Raw genomic sequence first — 26,232 nt, forward strand, 5'->3', positions numbered from 1 at the left:
CTTCGTGACTTTGTCCTTACCCATAACTATTTTACATTTGGGGACAATGTATACCTTCAAATCAGCGGCACTGCTATGGGTACCCGCATGGCCCCACAGTATGCCAACATTTTTATGGCTGACTTAGAACAACGCTTCCTCAGCTCTCGTCCCCTAATGCCCCTACTCTACTTGCGCTATATTGATGACATCTTCATCATCTGGACTCATGAAGAAGAAGCCCTTGAGGAATTCCACCATGATTTCAACAATTTCCATCCCACCATGAACCTCAGCCTGGTCCAGTCCACACAAGAGATCCACTTCCTGGACACTACAGTGCTAATAAATGATGGTCACATAAACACCACCCTATACCGGAAACCTACTGACCGCTATTCCTACCTACATGCCTCCAGCTTTCACCCTGACCACACCACACGATCCATTGTCTACAGCCAAGCTCTGCAATAGAACCGCATTTGCTCCAACCCCTCAGACAGAGACAAACACCTACAAGATCTCTATCAAGCATTCTTACAACTACAATACCCACCTGCGGAAGTGAAGAAACAGATTGATAGAGCCAGAAGAGTTCCCAGAAGTCACCTACAACAGGACAGGCCTAACAAAGAAAATAACAGAACGCCACTGGCCTTCACCTTCAGCCCCCAACTAAAACCCCTCCAATGCATTATCAAGGATCTACAGCCTATCCTGAAGGATGACCCAACACTCTCACAAATCTTGGGAGACAGGCCAGTCCTTGCCTACAGACAGCCCCCCAACCTGAAGCAAATACTCACCAGCAACCACATACCACACAACAGAACCACTAACCCAGGAACCTATCCTTGCAACAAAGCCTGTTGCCAACTGTACTCACATATCTATTCAGGGGACACCATCACAGGGCCTAATAACATCAGCCACACTATCAGAGGCTCCTTCACCTGCACATCTACCAATGTGATATATGCCATCATGTGCGAGCAATGCCCCTCTGCCATGTACATTGGTCAAACTGGACAATCTCTACGTAAAAGAATAAATGAACACAAATCAGATGTCAAGAATTATAACATTCTTAAACCAGTCGGAGAACACTTCAATCTCTCTGGTCACGCGATTACAGACATGAAAGTTGCGATATTACAACAGAAAAACTTCAAAACCAGACTCCAGCGAGAGACTGCTGAATTGGAATTCATTTGCAAATTGGATACAATTAACTTAGGCTTGAATAGAGACTGGGAGTGGCTAAGTTATTATGCAAGGTAACCTATTTCCCCTTGTTTTTTCCTATCTCCCCCCCCCCCCCCCCGTTCCTCAGACGTTCTTGTTAAACCCTGGATTTGTGCTGGAAATGGCCCACCTTGATTATCACACACATTGTAAGGAGAGATCACTTTAGATAAGCTGTTACCAACAGGAGAGTGGGTTTGTTGGGGAGGGTGGGGAGAAAACCTGGATTTGTGCTGGAAATGCCCCACCTTGTTTATCATACACATTGTAAGGAGAGTGATCACTTTAGATAAGCTATTACCAGCAGGAGAGTGGGGTGGGGGGAGAGAAAACCTTTTGTAGTGGTAAACACCCATTTTTTCATGGTTTGTGTGTATAAAAACATCTTCTGTATTTTCCACAGTATGCATCCGATGAAGTGAGCTGTAGCTCACGAAAGCTTATGCTCAAATAAATTGGTTAGTCTCTAAGGTGCCACAAGTACTCCTTTTATATTGAGATTAGTGATTATGTTCATATCATTTGAGCCTAGCTAGGTTTGCTCCTGGTGGGGGAGTTATTAGGTGTGTATTCAGTACAAGTAGTAAGGAACCACTGCTTCCATCTGCTTGCCTACAGTCCACACTTGCTTTCCCCATTGTAGAAGACCACACGGAACAGCTTTCTGCCTTTGCCCTCCTTCCCCAGCACCAATGTTCTGAAACAACCTGCTGTTGGTGCTGGACTCAGGAATCTATTCAACCTGCCATTAACCAAAGTGCTGTTGGGTTATCTCACAGCTGATCTGTAACCAAACAGCCCTATAAGACCTCTTCTCTATGCACATTTACAGACAGGGAAGCTGAGCCCCAGAGAGGGGAGACACTCTGCGGTCAAAGGCAAGTCAAATCAATGGCAGAATACAAGCCAGTTTGTCACACTCCCAGGCCTATGATTTAACCTCTAAGTCATCCATGCCACTCTTGACTCAGCCTGCCCTTCCAGAAAGCAGCTCCCCAGATAGGAGGCGGAGAGGTGAGGATCTAGTGGTCTGCGGGCCAGACTGAGAGCCAGGAACTCCTAAATTCTAATTCTTTCTCTGCCACTAGCAACCTCTATGGCATGGGGCAAGTCATTTCCCCTCTCTAAGCCTTAAGTTTCTCCATTTGCCAGCATTAATTAGTGAATGTTTGTGAAGTGCTGTAAGTGTCAAGTATTAGAAGGCTTGGTGCTCTAGTTCAGCCCTTCGTAGCCTTCCTCCCCCCCCCCCCCCTTTTTTTTTTTTTTTTTTTTAGAGAAAGGTAGCCATTCAATTGAATGGGCAGCAGGGCCAATCCCAAGGCCAAAGAGGAGTGATAACCAGAGAGCAGGCTCCAATTTGTAAACCAAAACCTCCGATGGGGGTTGCTGCTAAGAGATTAGAAGGGATTCCTTTGCCAGCTGGCATCTGGATTCCCCCATCTATCTAACCAGGCATTTACAGCATGTCCATCAGCACGTTATTGTAGTCACAGTGTACTCCCTCACTTGTCTTTCAGTGAGGAAAGCACCAGCCCTAAGAGCACCTCACTGAAGGGTTAAATTACACACAGTAACAAGTGTGTGCTGCAAGGCTGGGCAGCGCTATTAGTTTCATCACAAGTGACTACAGGTCAAGGAGACCTGAAGAAAAATAAAGGGATAAATTTAGGCAGTGAGGGGAAGGGCCCTTTTATCAGAGCTGGTGTTCCTTCACTGCAGGATCCTGGCCAAAAGGGCATCCAACCACTAGTTGCCAGCTAACCATCTAGATGTTTTTCATGTCTCATTAAAATGCCTGGAATTCTGTGTTGGGGCAGTACCACAATGAGGTGAGCAGCAGCTGCCTGTATTTTGAAGGAGGAGGATCAAACTGGGACCTGATGGAAGAACTACACCTAAAGGAGAAGAGGCCCATGCGGAAGCCTGGCTGCAGGTGAGTATGGGCTACCAGCCGAGCATCATTTTGCACTGAGTTGTTGAGGTGGGGCAACATGTCCTATGGTCTTAAGAACATGACTAGGAGTGATTTTGGCTGCCTGAGTCAGAGGGTCCATGTGTGCATGATGCTATTGGAGTGGGTCTATTTATGGGTCCCACTCTTTCTAGAAGTGTCCAAGTGCAGGAGACAGTGTATCTGTATCTGGAATACCATGCCCTCTCTTTGTGGTGACTCTAGATGAGGAGAGTGGTGGGTGCTATATCTTGCCATGGGCATGTCTCTGAGACTGTACAGGAGAACTGGGTGGCTAGGTTTGGCAAACTGAAGCAGTCTGAATGTGTCTATGGGACAATTTCTTCGGTATTTATATGTGTGGAAGTCCATGTTTAGAAAACGGTATATGTCTGTGTGCCCATTTGTGACAGGCTGTAACTCTACTTGTTTTCTCACTTGGCAGACTGCAAACAAGAGCAAATCCAGCTGAACGTGTGAAGTTGTTAAGCCACAGTGACTGTCGTGTACTCCGTGGCAGGCTATCTATAAGTGCATTGCCATATGTGTTGGACTCTATCCATATTTTTTTTGTATTGACAGGGAGGTTGTGTCTGCCTGACAGCACCTGGTGGAGGTGATTGCATGTCAGAGGTGCTAGGTGGGATGTGGCACATACAGAACTGGTACCATTTGGGTGGACTGCATGGATCTTGACCTGGCCTTCAGGATGAGCGTTTTTTGGCAATGGGAGGAAGAGGAGCTTTCAGGCATGATCTCATCTTGTGAGTCTCTAGCTAGCCGTAGTGCTCTGTGTTCCCAGTGAGAATGGGACAAGGGGTTCTGAGTGGGGAGCAGATCTCGCAGTCACCCTAGCCTATGTTGCAGCTAGAACAGAATTCTGATATGATAAAATCTCTACCCCTTCAGCAAATATTGCCTCTGGTCAGAAAATTCCATTTCCCAAAAAAATATTTATTTTTTTACAATGGTTTTGAGATTAATATTTTTTTTAAACCTCGGCAGGTGAGACCTGGGCTAGGTCCTTGTGCAGGAGAGATGCAGAATTCCCTTAGGCACCTCACACACCACAACAAACAAAGGGTCCTTTGGGGGGAACAACCCAAGACTGGATGGGTCCAAATCTAGGTGCCCACAGGAGCCACGGTGCCTGCACTGACGCAAAAACCTTCCAGCAGGACCTCCAGGAGTGGAGAGTCGCTGCATGGCAAGGGTATGGAGACATCAAGCCTTCTGTGAATGGAGTCAGCACACCCTTCCCTTCTTCTCTCAGATTAGCCCATCCTGAGCAGCTTGAATGTGGGGCTTGTGATCTGGATTTAGACCTCAGTATTCAGGAGCTACGGAATGGACCTTTGTGATTTGCAGGATACAGTGTAAGCTGTGGACTCCTGCATCCCAGCTCTAAGGCAGCAAAAGCCTGGATGTCTCTCTCAGATCCCCTTCTTGGTGAACTTTATTTTTTTAAGAAAACTTGTTTGTTCCTTCATAAAGAAATCCTGATTCTTCAGGACAGAGGGAGGGCTGGGGTCCCAGGATAGCTGGAGCCGGAACAGAAAGGATTGTCCAGCCTCCCTTCCCCCTTTCCAGCACGCTCATCCCGCTCTCCTGCTTCCCATTCTCAGCTATCCCCTGCCTTCAAACAGAGTGCAGTTTCTCCATTCAGTGCCCCTCCACCAAAAGTCCAGCCATTCTGAAGAGTGTGGTCTTCACATCACCAAAGTGACTCTCAGAGAGAAGTACATGGAGCCACCAAGACAGAGAAATGTTCCAAAAGGGATCCCCAAAGTGGGTGATATGTCCTGAGCTGCAGGGTTAGAAGCCCAGGCCTCGGTGTGCTCAGGTCTCTGGCCCCCTTGTTCCCTTCATGTTACTCTGGGAGCCGGAGAGTAGGTGGTAACTGTTTCTCTCTCAGCTTTGGGTAGGGCTGGGTGCCTTTCAGCTGCACTTGCAGGATTTCACCACCATGTTGGAGAGCTGCTCCACTTTGGGGGTCCTCCCAACATAGTACAGGATGGTGAGGGGCTCCAGATCCTGGGGGACACAGCAGGGCGAGGCAGACGCCTCTGGATTCAGCGTGTGATACAGGCCCAGCACCTGCAGAAACAAAACACATGTAGGAACTATGTTGGAGATGCCTGAGGCTACTAGGGCTGCCATGTGATGCTTTTCCACTCCAGTGGGATCAGCAGAGCTGGTCTCCAGGCATTTATATCACTCAACACTATAGTACTTGACTGACTGGCAGGGACACTCTCCAGTAGGTTTGCCCCAAAATAGGGCCATCTTTGAAAGTTTCTAATCTGCCCAGCCTTGAATGAGCCTTTATTATTTACTGCCAAGTCCATTTGCTCTGATACTCGAAGCAAGTGATCTATGGAGCGTAAATGCAGCCTGAATAACAACTAACCCCTCTTAGCTGGGCATTGGCATGGCTGCTGGTGTCAAAATTTATGCTTTTAACAAAGCAGGGTGTAACTAGCCTGGGGCCATGTTGTGCTGAGCTCCATAAAAAGCAGCTGAAAAAATCAGTGTTGTTGATTTCAGCCAACTTCTCCAGATAGTACTGGATTTAATCCAGCCTTCTCAAGTATCCATGGTTCCCTCCCAGCTTTGAACCATCTGATGAGCTCGCTCCACTCCATCCTCCAAGTCATTACAATATAGTATTGGAGCCAGAACAGAGCCCTGTGGGATCCCACTGGATTCCTCCTCCCAGCTGGCCCTGAACCACTGATGATTATACTCTCTAGTCACGTAACTCTCTTATAGCAGTAGCCATGTTTCTCCTCAAAGGTAGCTGCATTTCAGTGGTGGGTGACATCTACATTTACAAGGTGAAAATCTGCTCTCACCTGCCCTAGTCCAGTCCCATTGACTGCACTGGAGTTGGCCCTATTTTAAATGAAAAGAAAGTTTGGCCCATCGTCTAAGTCGGGGTGGGCAAACTACAACCAGGGGCCACATCAGACATTTTAATCTGGCCCTCGAGCTCCCACCGGGGAGCAGGATCCGGGGCTTTCCCCACTCTGGCACTCCAGCCGGGGAGCAGTGTTGGGGGTTTGCCCCGCTCCACACATGTCGTGGCTCTGCACGGGTCCCAGAAGCAGCGGCATGTCCCCACTCTGGCTCCTAGGTGTAGGGACAGCCAGAGGGCTCCTCACACTGCCCCCGCCCCAAGTGCGGCCCCCGCAGCTCCCATTGGCTGGGAACCGCAGCCAATGGGAGCTGCAGGGGTGGCACCTGCAGATGGGGCAGCATGCAAAGCCACCTGGCCATACCTCCGGGTAGGAGCCAGAGGTGGGACATGCCGCTGCTTCTGGGGGCTGCTTGAGGTAAGCACTGCCCAGAGCCTGCACCCCTGACCCCCTCCTGTGCCCCTGCCCCAGCCTTGAACCTTCTCCCACCCTCCAAACCCCTCATTCCCAGCCCCACCCCAGAGCCCGCACACCCAGCTGGAGCCTGCACCCCAACCCCCTGCCCCAGCCAGGAGTCCCCTCCCACACCCTGAACTCCTCATTTCTGGCCCCACCTGAGACCCCACTCCCACACCCAACCCCCAATTTCATAAGCATTCATGGCCTGCCATACAATTTCCATACCCAGATGAGGCCCTCAGGCCAAAAAGTTTGTCCATCCCTGGTCTAAGTGCTTTGTGATCCTTGGAATTGTACAGTGCTATGGAAACATCCTTTTTTATTATATAGATCCATCTAATCCCCATTTCTTTATCTTCCCTCTGGGACATCCCCCTCACTGAAATGCTGCACACCCCCTAAGACAGAAGTGAAGTTGGTTCAAAGTGATTATTTGTGAGGAATCTTCTGTTTCTCACAGTATTTGCCCCTAGGCACTTCTGACAAACTGCCTTATTAGCTCACCGTTCTAACAACTGACCAAGGTTTTGTCATTAATCTTGTTGCTCACTAATTTCCTGCTTTTTCCTTGTTCCTTCGAAAACAGGAACCAGCCCAAATTCCCCTTACATTTACACTGATTCAGCCCCACTGACTTCCAGAAAACCACCTAACAGAATGTGCCCCTCTCCACACACACTTGCCCTTTTCCTGTGCCCTGGGAAGGAGATCTCATCCCCATGGAGCCATTGGTCCCACCCTCCCTTTACCCTGCTTCCAGCATTTATTCTTTAGTCATTTCCTTGGTTCCAGTACTCCCACTGCTGCTAGCCCTTTAGCTCAGTCAGGCCTTGCTGATGTGCATATGCTCAAGTCAGCAAGAAAGTTTTAACCTGCTTCCTGAGATCCCTTCCTTACCCACTTAGCTATCATTGCATTGAGTATCCTGTTACCAGTGGCAATTTTAGTGAAGCTTGAAGCAAAGTAGCTAGTGAGCAATTCTGCCTTCTCTCTGTCCTGCTGCCATCTCCCCTTCCTGGCGGGGGGTGGTGGGGATATAGTCCTATCTACACACAAAATCACTTCACCCAACACTGGGGTATTAGGCAGCAGCTGTTTACAAGTGCCCAGCAGTGTTCAGTGACAGTTTACAACAGAAAGTGCAGAAGAATCCTATATCCAGTGGAAACTGCAGGAGGAGTTTAGGAAGCAGAATATAATTATTGGAGTTGAAACTTGACCTGAGCATTTGGATTAATATCCCATCCATTACACACAACCCCCCCTCCCCCCGCCCCCGCTGCCACCAAAAAGAAGTACCCGGGGATCTTTAATGATCACAGGTGGTCAGCACGGCTGTTTAAAATCTCATTTGATAGGCAGCCGCACAAAGCTCCTGAGCATTGGGCTGAGGCATGGGTTCAGTACCTACTCCAAAGGTAGCGTGCCCCCAACTGAACCACCCCCACCATTGCCTGCAGCACCCCGAGGTTTCCTGGCACTGGCCTAGCTTGCCCCTACTTCACTTGAAATAGATCAGCCCCAAGGGATTATAGCTGCAAGCCACAAGCAGCCACCGCCATTAGAAGCCCCTGTCAGTATCAAATGCCTGTCGTACCGTGCTGTGGGTTGTGTCTGCGCTGCGGAGGTATGGGCAAGGGCCTGAGCAGAAGTTGGCGAAGTAACCCTTGGGCTCATGGACCCATTTCCAACCCAGGTCCTGTCGGAAGTCGATGTAGAGAGGACGCACACAGCAGTTCTCCTCCAAGTTCCTGACACAAAACATTGGCACAAAGTGAATTCAAGGACATAGGAAAGATGGGAGCTTCTGCCCCTCCCCCACGTGACTCAAGGGCTTCATGCCCCATTGAAGGATACAGTCTTTTAAGTAGAAGGAGCTATTATCTCCAATGCCTGGTCTGACTGCGTGACTAGGCCCGATGCTACTCTGGGAGAAACATAGTTTTGGGTGACCAGGCTGCATGGCTACTACAAACAGAGCTGGGAGTACCAAGAGAGAGGGAGGTCTGCAAATATGGCAGTGCTCAACTTCTACCACCAGGGGACACTCCCATCAAGATGTGGGGAAGGGAGAGGGAAAGAACCTGGATACATATGAAAATTCCTTTTAAAAGCAGAAGTGGAACATCAGAAACAAATCATAACGGCCAAGCGTGGGCACACCATGTTCAGCAACTCCCAAAATATCCATCAAAAGACCCAGCCTTGGTTGGATGACATGGCAAGTTCCAGCTCACACTGATAGTTCAAATGTGTCCTGCAGGAGGCAGTTCAAGTCCCCATAGGTCACACTCACTGGCTAGCTGCTCAGCGGCAATAGTGGGGCTGTTTTTCCAATCTGTGTCAGTTTCTCCTAGGACTCCAGACACCACTGAGCTCTTGTCCTGGGATGAAGAAGCAGCATCCTGAGCTGGCCCAGCACAGCTCTGCCTTTAAAAGCGCCCTGGGGAGTGCACTGATTCACAAACATCTCAGAGGACCCTGCTTATCCCAGCAGTTTCCAATGGGCTGGAAGCTTCCAGGTGTTTCCATGTCACCTGGCAAAAAAACAGCAGCTATCCCAGAACTGGTGATCCTGCTGCTGCTTGACTGAGGGGGAAGGATAACGCCAGAGGTAGGTGGGGTCCTTGCTTACCGGAAGCAGTAATTGGTGTCTAGAGCTCGTTTCTTCCTGTAACCTCCCAGAGCTGGACTCTCAAGCCGATGTGGGGGTAACATCATCAAAATCAGGTGGGGGTTGTGAAGGTCCTTCTGCTTCTTCAGCCGCCCCAAGTCCCCACGCCCATGGTCATCCTCACTGTCAATGCCTGAGGACAGAAAAAGGCACCCTCCTGTAAAGGGTTTGCCTCAAAGCAGAAAGGGGACTGTATGGACCGAGGAAGGTGTGGAGAGAGACCCCAGAAGACCTTTCAGTGACCTGGACATGACTGTGTAATGCTTTCTCCCACTCCTAACCTAGGGAGAAGGGGACTCAATCTCCCTGTTACATTCACTCCTGGACTTCTTCCCAGACTGCACCCTAACTGGACCCTCACTTGGCCAGCGTGAATTTGGTTGTCACTGGCCTGAAATAGAGGCTTGTGGGCCACTTGTTTTACTATTTACAAACTGCTGGTCAGGCTGTTAATCAGTCCCCCTCTCTCTTGGCTTCAGTCCCAGGACAAGCAGAAAGATGAATGGTTTAACGATGTCAGATCATTGGCACTCTGCAGAAATAGCCTCAGAAATGGAGCTGGTGGGGGCTAGTGGCTACAGCCCAAGGCTCAGAGCCAAGAGATTCCTAGTTCTTAACCCAGCCAAGCCACTGTCTCTCTATGCCACCTCAGGCAGGATGTCCGATTCCTGGTGCTTCAGCCACCCTATCTGGAAACCAGAGTGAAAAACAGAATCTCACGAGAAATCTGAGAATGCAGCAGAGTCAAACTTCCCAGAGAGAGGTTACAACACACAATTACCCCTTTCTGCACACATCCATCCATACACACATATATATACACTCGTGTACTTAGCGGCACACACACTCTAAACAAAGAATTCATGCAGTGAAACAATCCACGTGCAAGCCCATATCTATAATCACTACATGTACATGGGGTTCCCTGGGTGTAAAATACTCAAACATTCAGATCAAACTGGAGAGTCAGTTCTTCTGCAGCTGCTCCATGCTCCTCTCTCCCATGAGGTTCCCCCAACCCTTGCCCCTTGTCACCTTTGAACTTGACCTCCAGCACCTCGTTAAAGTTTTCCAAGATGTCCCCATTGGGCTGAAAGGTGTGACATGGACAATGGATGCTGATCTCCAGACCCAAGTTGGACTCTGCAGAGGAAGAGGTGACTCCATGAGAAACGCAATTCTAGCTATATGAACTGTCCTTCAACTTACGAAGAGAGTCCCAGGGAGGCAAGAAACCCCATAGCTCCTAAGATCTGGGATCAGCACAAGGGCTGCTGGATGACATGGGAAGTGGGGACCAGCTATTATCTTAAAAAGGAGAATGAGAGGCTTCACTTGTACCAACAGCCATGCCCTTGTTAAAAGGAACCTTCTCCTGAGGGGAGGAGGACATTTATGGCTAGATTTTCTAAAGCACTCAGCACCTAACAGCATCTGTTTTCTTTAGTGGGTGCTATTGGAAGCTGAACCCTTCGTGTTCAAATCTGGCCCTAAGTGTCCATGTTAAGTCAGTTTTCTTCCCCATCACTGCTCCACTAACAGGCCTCCATCTACTGCTGGAGGAAGAGTCCTGAAGGCAAGTGAGTGTGACATGAATAAATGTTTCACTGGGAGCATTTTGCCCAGCCGTGATCAGTACAGCAGCTGCAGCCTCCTGTTTTTGTTGATTTTCCATTTAAGTCACACAGATTTTCCTGACGTAATGTATTTCTTCATATTAATGAAAACTTCCTGAGACCTGCCATACTGTGTGGTCACAAGAGAGGTTCTCATGGTAGCAGGAATCTGTTGACACAAGAGTCTTACAGAAGCTCCTAGTCTATGTCTTTGTATGAATGGAAATGGCTGTCTGTCTGTGGTATTTCTAAGGTACCTGTCACTTTGATATCTAAGCACCATCCACATTGTGACCACTTGCATTGCACATTATCAGCCAGCATGACTGCCCAAAACTAAGTGTGATACAGGTACTGAACTCAAGCCATTAAGGACAGAAGTTGGACTGCTTTAAAATAGGAGCCAACAAACTCATGGCTCATCCTTCCTGAGACTGGCTTCATGCCAAGTGCCTGCATTCCAGCTTTCAGTGACACCCAGGTTCCAGCTGTGAGGGTAATCAAGCTGTGACTCTTGGTACCTGTGATCCAACTATGAGGGGTACTGAGAGTTATCTCGTAACTGTTCGCTGACTCTGCTGAATGATAGCAGAGGCAAAACTATTAATATGTTCTCAGCCACAGCCCTTTGTACACTGTAATACTGTGGCCTCTATCTAGCTAGATGTGTCAGACAAATGCATTAGACTAGAAGCTCTGGTATTCCCTCACCTTTACACCTGTGAGATTTTAAATAGGCAAGAGAATCAGGATTCTTGGTCCCACCACATTGTTTGCAGTTCTAAGGGAGCTCAGCCTCTTGAAGAGGAGGAAACCTAGCCACTATCATGTCCTGTAGAGAATGGGAACTCCAGGGAGGGCTAGGTAGCTAAAGGAGTATGGAGGAGGCACACCAGGGCAGCTCCTTGTGGGTAGTCTTGTCTCAAACTGGGCAGAACTGCTTTTGTTGGAACCTCACTGCCTTGGACTGAGGGAACTGTCCTTTTCTAGAGGGAGATGAGGTTTTCCTCTGTACGTTATCTGAAGGAATGGCACTGGTGGCTCCCTGAGCGAATCAGACCCTCCACCCAGGCCTGTCTGAGACAGCAAGACCCCTACCTCTGCGCAGGAGCCACTCACGCACAGTCTCAGTGACATCGAAGGACAGCCACTCGGCAAAGCCCCTCGTTTGCACATTCCTGCCGCTGAGGTAGCGCTGCTTTGCTATGTGTTCGTCAGGCCGGAGGATCTGTGTTGGGAGGAGACACAAAGGGAATCAGCCAGTGCAGCATGGCTGGGGAGCAGAGACACCTCACATTCTTTATTTCCCCACCAGGGTTAGATTTGTTATGAAGTAATCCAGGAGGAGTGTGCCAGGGAGGGATACACTGGGAATGACTTCATCTTTCCTTCAGGAATACTCTGTCACAGGTGAGAGTGATACCCATTCTCTAGGCACAAACTGGAGCATTGCATGGGACCTTTACAAAGCATCTTGCTCTTAGAGGACTGGCCAAACCTTCTCCTGCTGTGTCCCAGTGGCAGGGGAGGGTTGAGGGAGTGCTAGCCTGGGCTGTAGGAGAGCTGGGTTCAATTCCTGCTCTCACCAACATCCTGTGTGACCTTGGGCATGCCTCTTAGTTTCTCTGTGTCTCAGTTACATTTGTAAAATGAGGATAATAGCTCTTACCTGCCTCACAGGGGTCTTGGGAGGATAAATACATTAAAAATTGTGAAGTTCTTAGATACTGTGGTGATGGGGGCCATGTAAGTACAATAAATAGGGGTGTAACTCTGGAGAGGCATGGAATACTGCAGCAGATGGGAACCTTTAGGAGAGGGCACCATGCCAGGATACCCAGGGTATCTGAGAATGAGTGAGCAGGAAAAGGGGCAGCAAAGACCCAGGGGAGAAAAGGACCTAAAAAGGTCAGGCTGAGGTGGCTGCCTGCGCTGGGGGAATTAAGAAGGTTTTAGCCCCTTCTTGCCCCCTGCCTTTGCACACCCTAGTTCTGTTTAGCCCTGAGAGCCACAGCCAAGCTGCCCCCTCGTCCTGCCCCCTAATGCATGGAGGTGGGGGAGAGCCACTCACCTGGAAGAGCTCGATGCGCTGCTCGCTGCGTTTGGAGCTTGGGTTGGGCATTCGCAGCACCCGGAACTCAGCCCGGAACAGATTGGTGCTGTTCTTCTCTGCTGAGGACACGTTGAAGCGGAAGACATTGGAGGTGATGCTCTTGGGGCAGATGCCCAACTCATCTAGGAGACAGAGAGGGAGGCTGAGGGCCATGGGCTAGAGTAGGAGGGCCTGGGCAGAACAGCACAGCTAACCCTGTGAGCAGCAGTGGATTGGCAAGGGGCATTCTGAACAAAGCCTGCCATTTGAACTTCTGCCACGTTTACACTGCAGTCTGACTGTCCTGGCTGAAGAAAACAGATGGGGGCAAATTCTCCACCCAAGCCTGCTCTAAACCAGAGATTTTTCTGCAAAATTTTCCCACTGATGCTACCATTGTTTCATCTTAACCAGCCACGGCAATAGAGGGCCCCAGGTAGATGAGTCACCAGCATTTTTTATTCCATGTCATCTAACCGAGCTCAGGGCTGGTTTAATCAACACAGGTTTAAAATGCCAGTGGCCATGCAATCCGCATCTGCACTAACGCTCCCACTGTTGCTGTCACCAGGGGAGTTGAACAGCATTTTTCTGGAGTAGACAAGGCGTCATGTACATGAGTCCCACCCCACTAAAGGCAAGCGAATACCTCTGGATTTACATCACCATCTCTGAGCACAGGACCTGGTGCAGTTGTCTTTGAACCTTAGTTTCACAAAATTCTCTTAGAAAAAACTATTTGAATATGGCGCTGTCTCCTGGAATGAAAACTCGTCAGAGGTCACAAAGCATGAGGCAAGGAGGGGAATTTGGGGGTGTTGTCTTGTAGGTACTAGGCCTTAATGCCAAGTCCTAATCTTCACTGATGGACTGGCTGAAGGACTGACATCGGATACTAGCCGCAAACACCAGCAAGGACAAAGAAATAATCCCAAGGGACCTAGAGAGATTAGACCAATGGACTGGAAATAACAGAATGGGGCAGCCTGCTGGGGAAAAGTACTCAGACCCCAGATACCCAACAGGAAGCGAGGGGAGGGGCCTGGAGAATGGATATGGTATGAGTCAGAAGAGAGGCCCCACAGAATGAGCCTCACCTCATCCAACATATTGTACTGCCTCTGTTCTCCCCCTCCCCTCTCCTCTGCCCTAGGCTTACAGAACTGCCCAGCCGTACCTGGGAGTGCAGCTCCCTGAACTCATGCTTCACCTTCATCCTGGGTACAGAACAGCCCTCATGACTTCCACCTCTAAAGCCAGCATCACCCTGGCCCCTTCAGTCCCTGCTCCTCTTTGCCCCCGTATGCCAGTTTACTGCTAGCTGCATAGAGCATGCAGCTTCTCACGTGCTGCAGACCCAGCACAGTGAATGGGCCCTCAGTGGGGCCTTAAGCACTGCTCTATTGTGTCATTTGATGTGACATTTGTGTTGGTCTTAAGAAAAGAATTATCCCATGTTTCTGCTACAGTCCCAGCACGTGACGAACAGACAGGAGGCCCTGTTAATCCTGAAATAACACCCTGGTCTCAGACACTTCTCTTCATGGCACCATCAGCTTCCAAAGGAAACAGGGCAGCAGGCTCTGAAGAGAGGGGCTAGTGTAAAACCAGCACCTTGGAGAGGAGACAAACCTATCCACAAATGGACATAAGCTCCCACCACAAGTTCCCAGGGCCAGATTCTGCTCAGCATGCCATTGGTTAAATCCACAGTCACTCCAGTGAAGACAAAGGCCCTTCTCTTGATTTACACCCAGACTCAGAGAGCAGGAGTGCAAGAGTTCATGGGGATTCACCCCCTGGATGCTCTGACTTTCCAGCCAAGCCAAGGTGTAAGACAAAATGCTGCTCCCATTGAACTTGCTTGGGAGTTTTGCCATTGGCTTTTTTGGGACCATGGTTGGAACAACTTCCCCATCCAACAGGATTTATCTGATGCATTGCTCTCACGCAGGAGACAGATGCTTGGTGCATAATGGGTGAGTATCCCAGAAATGGCTCAGATCCCTATAGCAGCAGCAGACAGGATGCTCACGCCCACAACTCAGCAGCAGACTGAGGACATGCCAAGCCATGCTGTGATAATGGGCAGGTAGGTTCTTGTAGCAAACCATGAGTTCTTAGTTTTCACTCCACAGAAAGGTGCTGTCTCTCAAATGACACATGAAATCAAGGCCTTGGCCCATATGCTCATTAACAGTCCCAGGGCATCCTCCTGGAAGAAGCATAACTTGGGCAATTCCACTCTGCCCCTAGGACCACTCTGTGGTTCCAGGTAGATACTGTCTTTCACTTCACTTCCCGTCCTAAACAGTTTTATAGTGTTTCTAGTCACTATTAGCCAGGTTGCACTTCCATTCCAGAGGTGTCTGCCTATCAGTGGTGGGTGAAGTGGTTCCTATATCCATGTACATGCTTTACCCTATGTGCAGTGCAGTTAAGGCTTAGTTAATTAATGTGTATAACAGACCCTGAGATCCTTGGCTAAAAAGTACTAGAGAAAGGCTATTGTTTTTATACCTTATCCCTCTCCTGCTCTCACCACATCCTCTTCTTTCTGTCTGTCTAATCTTTCTAGCCCTCATCACCTTGTTATCTGAGCACATCCCAGTATTTACTGGTAGAACTAACAATCTTTCTTTCTTTCTTTTCAGCGTGTAAGAGAAATAGCTTGTTTATAGTTTTTTCCATTTACTATGAGTGTGCTGTACAAAAAAGGCTTTGTTGAGAGAAAGCTAAGCTGATAGTTCTGTATTTCATTCTGAATGTAGTCAGGTCCATGCCCAGTCTTGTCTCTTGTGGTAGACTGGGCCCAACTCCTATGAAATCTCTGTCTCCAGTACTCATTAGCCTCACCCACTGGTTGCCCATTTCATTGATCTGGTGGGATGAAGCTGTCGCTGGAGGTCCTGGTCACAGAGGAAGAGTGATCGACCTCTTAGGAAGTTAGAGCCAGTCCCACCAGAGGCACGTAGAGGGAGTTTGAATATCAGGACAGAGATTTCAAACTGGATTCTGGGCTTGATCGGACACCAGTGCAGGGATCTACCTAAGCAGACAGGTGTTTGGAACCAGCTACACCTGTTCCAGAGTCTGGTGCTTCATTTGTGGATCACGTGAGTTGAAGTAACTGAGCCTGGAGATCATGAATGCATGGATATCCCTGTGGCCAGGTCTGTGTCTGATAGGGTGGGGTGCAGGCTGATGGCCATTCATCATTGAATGGCGCAGTTTTTGCCACCATTGCATATTTGGGTGTCCAGTAGCACCAAGAAGCCCAAAAGGGCTCAGGGCTGTGGGCTGACTCAACAATCTGAAAGCAGATGCCTTCGATTGTAGAGGATGTGATACAGAAGGTAAGTTCTTCAAAATGCTTCCTCTTCTGACCAGTGTAACCTCAGCTTTGCCTGAGTCAGTATTAGCCAGCTGCTCTGATCCAAGTGCTAATTTGAGGAAGGCCCTGAATGAGATGGTGCTGTTTGTTTGATACAAAGGAGAGATGGAGCTGGGTATTGTCTGATGGCACTTCTGCCCATGTTGTCTCACCAGCTCCGCCAATGGCTCATATAGATGTTGAATAATATGAGGGAGAGGATTGAGATGTGTGGGTCTCTGCAGTTGAGGGCTTTGGACGTGGAGGGACAATTGGCCAAAGGACCCAGTGGGTTTGGTATAACTGCACCCCTCTCCCAAGATGGCCTCTGTTTTGTGACATGAGGCCAAGCAAGGTCACTCGCTGGCAGATATGAGTCCTCCTCTCTGAGACCATCCAGTCAGCACTCAAAACGTAGCTGGGGCTGAGTCACCTGAATCTCAGGAGACCCTGGATTCCTGGAGTAGAGGGACTTGGAGGGGCAGAAGGGGATTATTCTGATTATTCTTTTAAGATTGGTTCTTGTAGGTTTTTATCTCCAGATTTATGTGCTTTGGAGAGACAATGGCATCCTTCTCTTCTTTAATGAATCTCAGCTCTCTCACCACCCCCGCTCTAATATTGCAGAGCCTCCAGACACACCCATGAGTTGCGAGTGTGGCAGCAGGGTATTTGACTATCTTTGGCTGCTGCTCCCTCACCCCATATTCCCTGTGGCCCCCTCTCTTCTGTCCCCTTGAAATCCCATCTGTGCAGTACAGTGCAGGGCAGATATCAGTAGCCTACATGCTGAATCCAGCCGCCTGTGTATGTGAAGGGAAACACAGAAGGCTTCATGGCTTCAACATCTCTCTCTCTCCTACTTTCCCCAGGTAACTGGTGGTCTCTCTGGTTGTCTCTCTCTGCTGGTCTCCAGAACAGGCTGCTTGCCTCGGGTGTGAGAAGTGGGTGACTCACACTTGTCACTTATTAATTGTGGCATATGGCTCTGAGTGCGGGTTGGGCTCTGACAATGGGATAATAGTGGTAATAATGATAATGGGTTAATAGTGGTTTGGGGCTCCCTACAGCAGTGGTTTTCAAACTTTATTTCTGGCGACCCAGTTGAAGAAAATTGTTGATGCCTGTGACCCAACAGAGCTGGGGATGAGAGGTTTGGGGTGTGGGAGGGGCTCAGGGCTGGGGCAGAAGGTTGGGGTGCAGGGATGAGGACTGTAGGGTGGGGCCAGGAATGAGGGGTTCAGGGTGCAGGAGGGGGTTAGGGCTCTGGGCTAGGGGTGCAGGTTCTGGGGTGTGGCCGGGGATGAGGGGTTTGGTGTGCAGGAAGAGGCTCCGGGTTTGAGGGGGCTCAGGGCTGGGGGAGGGGATTGGGGTGCAAGATTGGGGCGTGGGCTTGCCTTGGGCAGCTCCCGGTCAGCAGCACAGCGGGGGTGCTAAGGCATGCTTCCTGCCTGTTCTGGCACCGCGGACCATGCTGCACCCCGGAAGCAGCCAGCAGAAGGTCCGGCTCCTAGGTGGAGGTGCGCAAGTGCTTGGGGCAGGGGCCCCGTGGCCCCCCCACCTCGGAGCCGAACCTGCTGTTGGCCGCTTCCAGGGCGCAGCGCGGTGTCAGAACTGGTAGGGAGTAGCCTGCCTTAGCCAGGCAGCACTGCCAATGGGACTTTTAATGGCCCGGTCGGTGGTTCTGACCAAAGCTGTTGTGACCCAGTGCCTTACATTCCGCGACCCACAGTTTGAAAACCACTGCCCTACAGGCTGCTTGATGTGGACAGCACAAGTGGGCAGGGCTGGGGAGAGGACTGTAGTGGCACCACTGTCCCTTTAGAAATAAATTAGGAGACTCTTTTAAGCCAGTGGTGTTCAGCTCCTCCCCCGCATACTGCTTGCAAGGCTGGGGATGGGATGGGAACAGGGACGGCCGTTCACCCGAACACAAACAGCCTGTGTTTTGGAGGGTTTGCTGACGACCTTGGACAGAGCACTCTGCTCTCTAGGGAAGTGAGACATTCCTTGAGCAATGGCCACCTTCCCCTGCTGTGCTTTAGTGCCCTGGGTAGCACAGCAGAAAGAGCATTCCCTCAAGTGACCGAACAGCTCTGATCATGGATGGGGTCAGGTGCCTGCTTTTCTAATATAACCAGGTTCGCCCTGCTGCAAGCTCACTCCTCAGCTTTCCCATTGTCAAGTTGGTGTCCTGGAGAAGGATGAGGTCTCCAACCCAGTGAGTTGTTCAGCTGAAGGTTTGGAGTTAGGAAAGTTTTGAGCATGGCTACGTGTGCATGTGTGAGACTCCCCTGTATCAGCCCCTAAGATCCTTCACAGGAATAAGACTGGCTTATGGCTCAGAATTTGCTCTAAGATCACCACCTGAGGATGACAGCATCAGGGGACAGTTAAACATTAGCCACTTTTGAAGACATAGGGCCAAATTCAACCCTGTTGTAAGTGAATTAAACTCCACTGACTTCAGTGGGGATGTGGCTGCTTACACAGGACTAAATTTGACACAATGTCTCCCATGGCAACTCAGGTCCCAAGATGTCTCTCCCCAGGACACACACTGGCCAGTCCCGGGAATTCAGTCCAAATAGCACTTTGAACCCAGTGTTCAGTCATATACTGGGCATTCTTGATGGGAAAGGTTAAATAATTTTAGTGCTAATCAAAATAAGAGACCAGCAGAATAAGAGACCTGGTAGTGATGGGTGACTTTAACTACCCAGACATCTCTTGGAAGAGTAATATGGCAAAACACAAAATTTCCAATAAGTTCTCTGAATGTATTAGTGATTGCACACTGCAAACTATCTTGATTCAAAGGAAAGATAGGAAGAATAGTAAGAGGCCAATACGGATCCATCAGGAGCTATTTAATGACCTGAAAATCAAAAAGGAATCCTACAAAAAGTGGAAAAATGGATGGATTGCTAAGACAGAGTATAAAAGAATAGCACAAGCATGTAGGGACAAAAATCAGAAAGGCTAAGGCACAAAATGAGTTACACCTAGCAAGGGACATAAAAGGAAATAAGATGAGGCTCTTTGAATGCAGTAGGAGCAAGAAAAACAAAGGAAAGTGTAGATTCTCTGTTTAAAGGGGAAGGAAGACTAATAATTGATGACATCAAGAGGGCTGAGGTGTTTATGTCTATTTTGCTTCAGTCTCCACTAAAAAGGTTAAAGGTGACCAGGTACTTAATGCAATTAATATTAACAACAAGGGGGAAAAATATGTTAAGAAATAGGGAAAGCACAGGTTAAAGAATAAGTTAGATGTGTTAAAGTGGGCAGGGCCTGATGAAATTCACCCTAGGGTACTTAAAGACACAGGTGCCAACTTTTGTCGCCGGTGGGTGCTCGTGCCCCCCCACTCCTGGCCCCACCCCTGCCCCACTCCACCCTCTCCCTGCCCCTATTGGACCCCTCCCCAAATCCCCACCCCAGCCCTGCCTCTTCCCCGAGCACGCTGCGTTCCCCCTCCTCCCCCCCAGTGCTTGCCGCGCGAAACAGCTGTGGGAGGGGGGAGAAGCAGGACGCGGCGGTGCACTCAGGGGAGGAGGCGGAGTGGAGGCAGAGGTGAGCTGGGGTGGAGGGGCAGGTCGGGGAGCTGCCGGTGGGTGCAGAGCACTCACCAATTTTTCCTCATGGGTGCTCCAGCCCCAGAGCACCCACGGAGTTGGTGCCTATGCTTAAGGAACTAGCTGAAGCAATCTCAGAACCGTTAACAATTATCTTTCAGAACTCCTGGAGGATGGGTGAGGTCCCAGAGGACTGGAAAAAGGCAAACAGAGTACCTATCTTTAAAAGGGGGAACAAAGAGGACCCAGGGAATTATAGGCCTGTCAGCCTGACTTTAATAACTGGAAGAATACTGTCGTAAATGATTAATCAATGTATAGGTACCTAGAGGATAATAGGATTTCAAGGAATAGCCAGCATGGATTTGTCATCAAATCATGCCAAACACATCTAATTTCCTTTGACAGGGTTACTGGCTTAGTGGATGTGGGGAACCAGTAGACATGATATATCTTGATTTTAATAAGGCTTTTGATACACTCCCACATGACACGCAAACTAGGGAAATGTGGTCCAGATAAAATTACTATAAGGTGGGTGCACAACTGGTTGAAAGACTGTACTCAAAAAGCAGTTATTAATGGTTCACTGTCAGACTGGGAGAACAAATCTAGTGAAGTCCCACAGGGGTCAGTCCCAGGTCTGGTACTATTCAATATTTTCATGAATGACTTGGATGATGAAGTGAAGAGTATACTTATAAAATATGCAGGTGACACCAAGTTGGGTGGGGTTGCAAGCACTTTGGAGGACAGGATTAGAATTCAAAACAGCCTTGACAAATTGAAGAATTGATCTGAAATCAACAAGATTAAATGCAATAAAAATAACTACAAAGTACTACACTTAGGAAGGAAAAATTAAATGCACAGCTATAAACTGGGCATAACTGGCTAGATGACTGTACTGCTGACAAGGATCTGGGAATGTATCTCAAATGGAATATGAGTCAACAATGTGATACAGTTGTGAAAAAGCCTAATATCTTCTGGGGTGTATTAACAGGAGTGTCATATGTAAAACACGAAGGTAATTGTCCCACTCTACTTGGCACTGGCTCAGCTGGAGTTCTGTGTCCAATTCTGGGTGCCACTCTTTAGGAAAGATACGGACAAACTGCAGAGTGTCCAGAGGAGAGTAACAAAAATTATAAGAGGTTTAGAAAACCTGACCTATGAGGAAAGGTTGAAAGAACTGGACATGTTTAGTCTTGAGAAAAGAAGACTGAGGTGGGGCCTGATAACAGCCTGCAAATAGGTTAAGGGCTGTTATAAAGAGTAGGGGAATCAATTGTTCTCCATGTCCACTGAAGATAGGACAAAAAGTAATGGACTTAATCTGAAGCAAGGGAGATTTAGGTTAGATAGTTGTAGTTAAACTCTGGAATAGGCTTCCATGGGAGTTGTAGAATCCCCCTCATTGGAGGTTTTTAAGAACAGGTTGGACAAACACCTGTCAGGGATGGTCTAGGTTGACTTGGTCCTTCCCCAGCACAGGGGACTGGACTTGATGACCTCTTGAGGTCCCTTCCAGCCCTACATTTCTATGATTCTGTGATTAAAGAGTCTGCCAAATAGTGGCCCAGTGATGTTGCAACTTTCCCCCTCATCCCTTTTAATGCACCTCAGTCCTGGCCTGCACCACCCCCTGCTCTTCCATTCCTGCTCTCCCCCTGCCAAGGTGTGCCAATGCACCTCAAATGCCAGCCTTCAGCCTCCTATTATCTTTACTCACATTGCTCCTGCATTTGAACAGGCTCCTTCTTTCCTGGTACCAACCATCCTCCTTCTACCCCTCCAGAGACAGCATCCGAACCCTCTCCTTTCACCTCACCTTATTCTGCTGTGCTCCACTGTGGTGCTATCTGACACCATTTTCATGTCCAAACCATATTTGTCTATAGTGTGTCTATCTGATTTTGACTGTAAGCTGATTTTAACTCAGGGCAGGGACCTGGCCTACCAACGTGTTTGCAGAGCACCATTAATGGCATTATAGTAACAGCTCTCCTTCCTGCCTTGCAGTCTTCCCTGCTCCTTGAGTCCTGGTGTCTCCTGAGAAGATAACTAATCATATAACCACATGGCATACAGTCTGCTAGAGATTAAATGAAATTAGTTGCATTACCCCATTGTACCCCTTATTCCACTTCATCATGGTAAGAGTAACGTAAATCTGGCAGTATGGCTGCAATCTGAAACTGCCACTACTGAGATGCAGCTCCTCCAGTACAACAGTGCCAGGAACCTCTGGCACCAAAACAGCATCCCCAATGCAATACTACAGCATCAGGGAACAGCCTGTATTGTGATATGACTGCATGTCCTCCCCTGTCTTCCAAAACTGGGGAATCTCCAGCACTGCCTGAATGGATTGCTCCGTGCCTACATCCACACAGCTTCTGAAACTGCAATCTGCTGAGGGTTTGTGTCTGCGCAGTCTCTAGGTCTCTGTATCTGCCCCTGAATCTGGTTACTGTCTGCATCTGTGTCTGCTCAACGTCTGCTCTGCACTTGCTCAACATCTGTTTTTCAGTGTCTCCTTGGTGTCTGTGTCCCATTGGGATCTCCTCTGCATCTACATCTCCTCAGCTTCTACTTTGGTGTCTGCTCTGCACCTGTGTGACCCTCTGTTCATTATCTGTCCCCTCAGCATCCCCTCAGTTTCTGCATCTGCTCAGCATTTTCTCAACCTTTGAGTCTCCTTGGCATGTATGCAATGTCTTGTCATTATCTGTGTCTCCTTAATCTCTGAATTTCCTCAGCATCTCCTCTGTCTCCCCTCAGTGGCTGAATCTCCTCAGCAGTTCCATCTCCCCAGTTTCTGTCTCTCCTCAGCACCTGCTTTCAGTCTCCTCAGCATCTCCTCCATGTCTGTCTGCCTTTCTCAGCACCTTTATCTTTGTCTTCTCTGCATCTGAGGACACTGCACAGAGTGAATGGGTCAAAGCCATCCCTGTTGTAACCACTGAAGCCAGCAGAGTTTTGCCACAGATGAATTTGGCCTGATGCCTGGGCCTCTGTTGTCCACATGAGAGACACTTTTAGATTTCTGTTACTAGTCCTTGTGGGTAAATTCAGCCTACAAGCCTCAAACTCTTTCCTCCTCTTCCCCTCCATCTTTTCCCTTTTCTTTCCTTTCTTCTTTTGTCTCTAGTCTCCTGTGTGTGTCTCTCTCCTCCCTTCCCCTCATCTTCAGGATCTCAGTGCTCCAGACATTGGCTGGGCTTGCTATTCCCTGGCTAGAGTCTGAGCTGATGTTATTCCAAGACACTGAAAAGCCCATCCCTTGCCTGTCCTGTTGCCAATGCTCAAACTCCTCCACCTGCTGCGGAGCTGCTCTCCAGCCAGCGCTTGGCCTCTTTTTTTAAAAAAAATCATGTTTTAAAAATTAATCTTTGGGTTTTTTTCAGACCCCTGTCTCGTCCGCGTCCCCCAGCTTCTCTCCAAACTCCCCTACACACTCTTTCCTAGACACCCCGCCCCCGGTTCTCTAATGCTCTGTCCAATGACTTGCTCCAGTCCCGCAGCACACACACTTGCTGCCCCCTATCCCGATAAGCAGTAATTTCAGAGCCCACGAGGACACCTAGTGGTAGGAAGGGGGCATGAGGCTGTTCCCAGCATTCTATCTGCCCTCAGACTCTGAGGGTTTCTGTCTGTGCAGTCTCTCAGCATTAGCCAAACTTCCTTCCCTCCTACTGCGCTTTGAAAATCTCTGCTGTAAACACGAGTCACATTCACTGAACATATATGTTCAAAGACATGCAAAAACATACGGATCTCAACTTCCCCATCTGAGCAGATACACACGCCAAGAAACACTGCACATTCCAAGGCATAAACTCTTCCCAAGCACGTACAAACACACATAGAGATGCGCACATCTCACACCCACTCAGGTATACCGCAAGACACAGAAACAAACATCTCATATGTCACTCCATCTTCACACAGGCCTGAAACACACAAGTACTCTTATCTCACTGGTAAGAAATGTAGATACCTATTTCAGACACACACACTGGTACTCACACATATATGTACACACACCTACTTGCACAAATGCACGTGTGCACACACAGATACAACATACATGCACATATATGCAGATGCAGAGTGACAATGTATCATATAGGGTGGGTACACACACGCACAAATAGGCCTGTACACACATATTCACCTTTGTACAGACATCTGCGTGACCATATGTACATGCATACACACCCACACCTATGCATTGTCAAACACATTTTGCAGCCAATGTGGTGTGGCTTAATCACCTGAAAAAAGCAACAAAAAAGGAGTTTGCTATGACTGTCACTTTTCTCTTGCTAGAGGTGGTTCAGGCCAAAGTAGAAGTGGCCACAATTATCCAGAAACCTGCCGCTTGGAATGACCACCAGGGTCCGTGAATGCCCCCCACCAGGAAACTTCGTCCCTTCCCGATGGAAGTCCTGAGTATTCTTCCTGCTTTCCCCCTCCTCTGTCCCATCCCGAAGGCTGCGGAGTCCTTTCCTTCTTCCCCTTACTCCCTCCGCCCTTTTCCTCCCGTGCCTGGAAAGCCCCTAAGCAGCCTTGCCTCTCAGCTTCATGCAGTGTGTGTCTGCTGCCGAGCCTTGGGTTCCTCCCAGGATGATGCCCTGAAAGCCAGGCACAGGAGCAGAGAATTACAGGGAACTTACTGTGCTCGGGGAGACCCTGGATCATGTCAAATTTGTGGATCTCCTTGGCGTAGTATGCGGACTCTAAACTGTCCTGAGCGCAGCTCTCCTCCTCCATCTCCTCCAGCAGCTCCCGGGTGCTGTTATACAGGGCCAGGATCTGGTAGGGCACATGAGCAGGTCCCACCGTCTCGGGGGGGCTCGTGAGCCTCAATTTGCTCAGGATCTGTCCCCTAATGGCCTCCACCCTCTTCTTCTTGATGTGGTCAAGGTCTAGGGTGGTGCAAGAGGAGAGCGAAAGGCTGACAGTGGCAAAGCTCAGCAGGCAGAGGACCACCAGAGCCCGTTGCAAGTGCATCTTCATGTGCGAGAGTAAAGAGGGGGCCACAACGGAGAGAGACCCCAGAGGAAGCGCAAGTGGGCTAGGGAGACCAGGCAGGGCTCTCGGTGCAGCCTCCCCAGATCCTGCAGACTGAGGCTTGGCAAGAAGGTGCATGAACTCACTGCGCTGTGAGAGATTCAGGACTTCCAGGAAGCGCTGGCAACACTTAGGAAGGAGAAACAGGCTCTGTGCCTCGGCGAGCCGGGATCCTTCTCCATGTGTCCAAGCAGGACCCGCTGAGCCAGGGCTCCAGGCAGACCAGGGCAGGGGAGGGGGCCTCCGCACGAAGCGCACTGCCAGGAACAGCAGCGACGTCGAAGCTCGACTGTGCCGTGGGGCAGCCTGGCAGCTCCAGAGGCAGGTCCCCGGGACCAACGAACTGCGGTGCACGTGTCAGGCGGGCAGGGCAGGGCAGCCCCCCGGGGCCGGGCAGGCGCGGGCTCGGCACTTGTTGCGGGCATGCACCATCCACGCGCTCCCCTTAGCTCACATCCCCTGGGGGGGGCAGGGTGGGGTTGGTCATTCGCTGCCGCTTGGCTCCATTGGCTGCTGACTCGGGACTGCGCGCAATTAAGCGACGGCCGGGCTGCACATCCCTCTGGCGTCTCCGCGGGGATCCAGGTAGGAGCGTGGGGCAGCCCTGCCCTGCCCCTCGCCCCGCTCCTAGGGGGTCTGCTGGCTGTATCCCCCAGCGCGCAGCCGGAGCCCTGTGCTCTCCGTGTCCCTTTCTCTCGCGCTCTCCGGCCCCGGGGCCCCCCTCGCTCCCTCACACACACTGACTCTCTATTCCTCTCGGCTGAAATTTTATACCTCCCTCCCATGACGTCTGCGGGCCTGCAGAGGGGCGGGGGAGGGACCTGCCAGCCCAGCCTTCAGCTTCAAACCGGGTTTAATGCGTCCCGCAGGCGCGGGGGAAGCAGAGCGCGCGGGAAGGACGCTGCGGGCTCCCCTGCTCTCCGGGCTGTCTGGCGTGGGGCCTGTTCCCCACCCTGCCTTTGCCCCCAGACACAGTCTCCCCTCAGTCCCGCTCGCTCCCCCCCTTCTCCTGCCAGCGCCCACTTCTTCCTCCCCAGCCCCTGATCGCGTTGTTCCCGGTGAGCAGGGGTGTGGCAGCGGAGCAGCGCCACCCTTGGACCTGGCCCTCCCTTCTCATTCCCTTGGGGTGACCCTGGAGGGAGGGAAGCCACCGCCCAAGCCGGACTGGCAGATCCCGAAATGGGACGTTGGCACATTCCTGGGCCTATAAGAAGAAGTCCCTTGTGCCCGAGGGGCGGAGGGGGGGGTGGTCAGCGCCCCGGGCC

The 26,232-nt window shown here is 50.0% G+C and overlaps 1 protein-coding gene across 1 annotated transcript; it reads right to left on the reverse strand.

Moving 5' to 3' along the window:
* Nucleotides 1-5,113: 5,113 nt before the first annotated feature.
* On the reverse strand, nt 5,114-25,045 carry TGFB3 (transforming growth factor beta 3). Its single transcript, XM_077820354.1, has 7 exons — nt 24,571-25,045; nt 12,914-13,077; nt 11,941-12,070; nt 10,262-10,369; nt 9,188-9,359; nt 8,150-8,303; nt 5,114-5,272 (listed from the first exon to the last, which is right to left on the reverse strand). The coding sequence occupies exons 1-7, from the start codon at nt 25,043-25,045 to the stop codon at nt 5,114-5,116; spliced, it is 1,362 nt and encodes a 453-aa protein (XP_077676480.1).
* Nucleotides 25,046-26,232: the final 1,187 nt, after the last annotated feature.

This window comes from Eretmochelys imbricata, chromosome 6 (genome assembly GCF_965152235.1).
Source record: "Eretmochelys imbricata isolate rEreImb1 chromosome 6, rEreImb1.hap1, whole genome shotgun sequence".
Classification (NCBI taxonomy): Eukaryota; Metazoa; Chordata; order Testudines; family Cheloniidae; genus Eretmochelys; species Eretmochelys imbricata.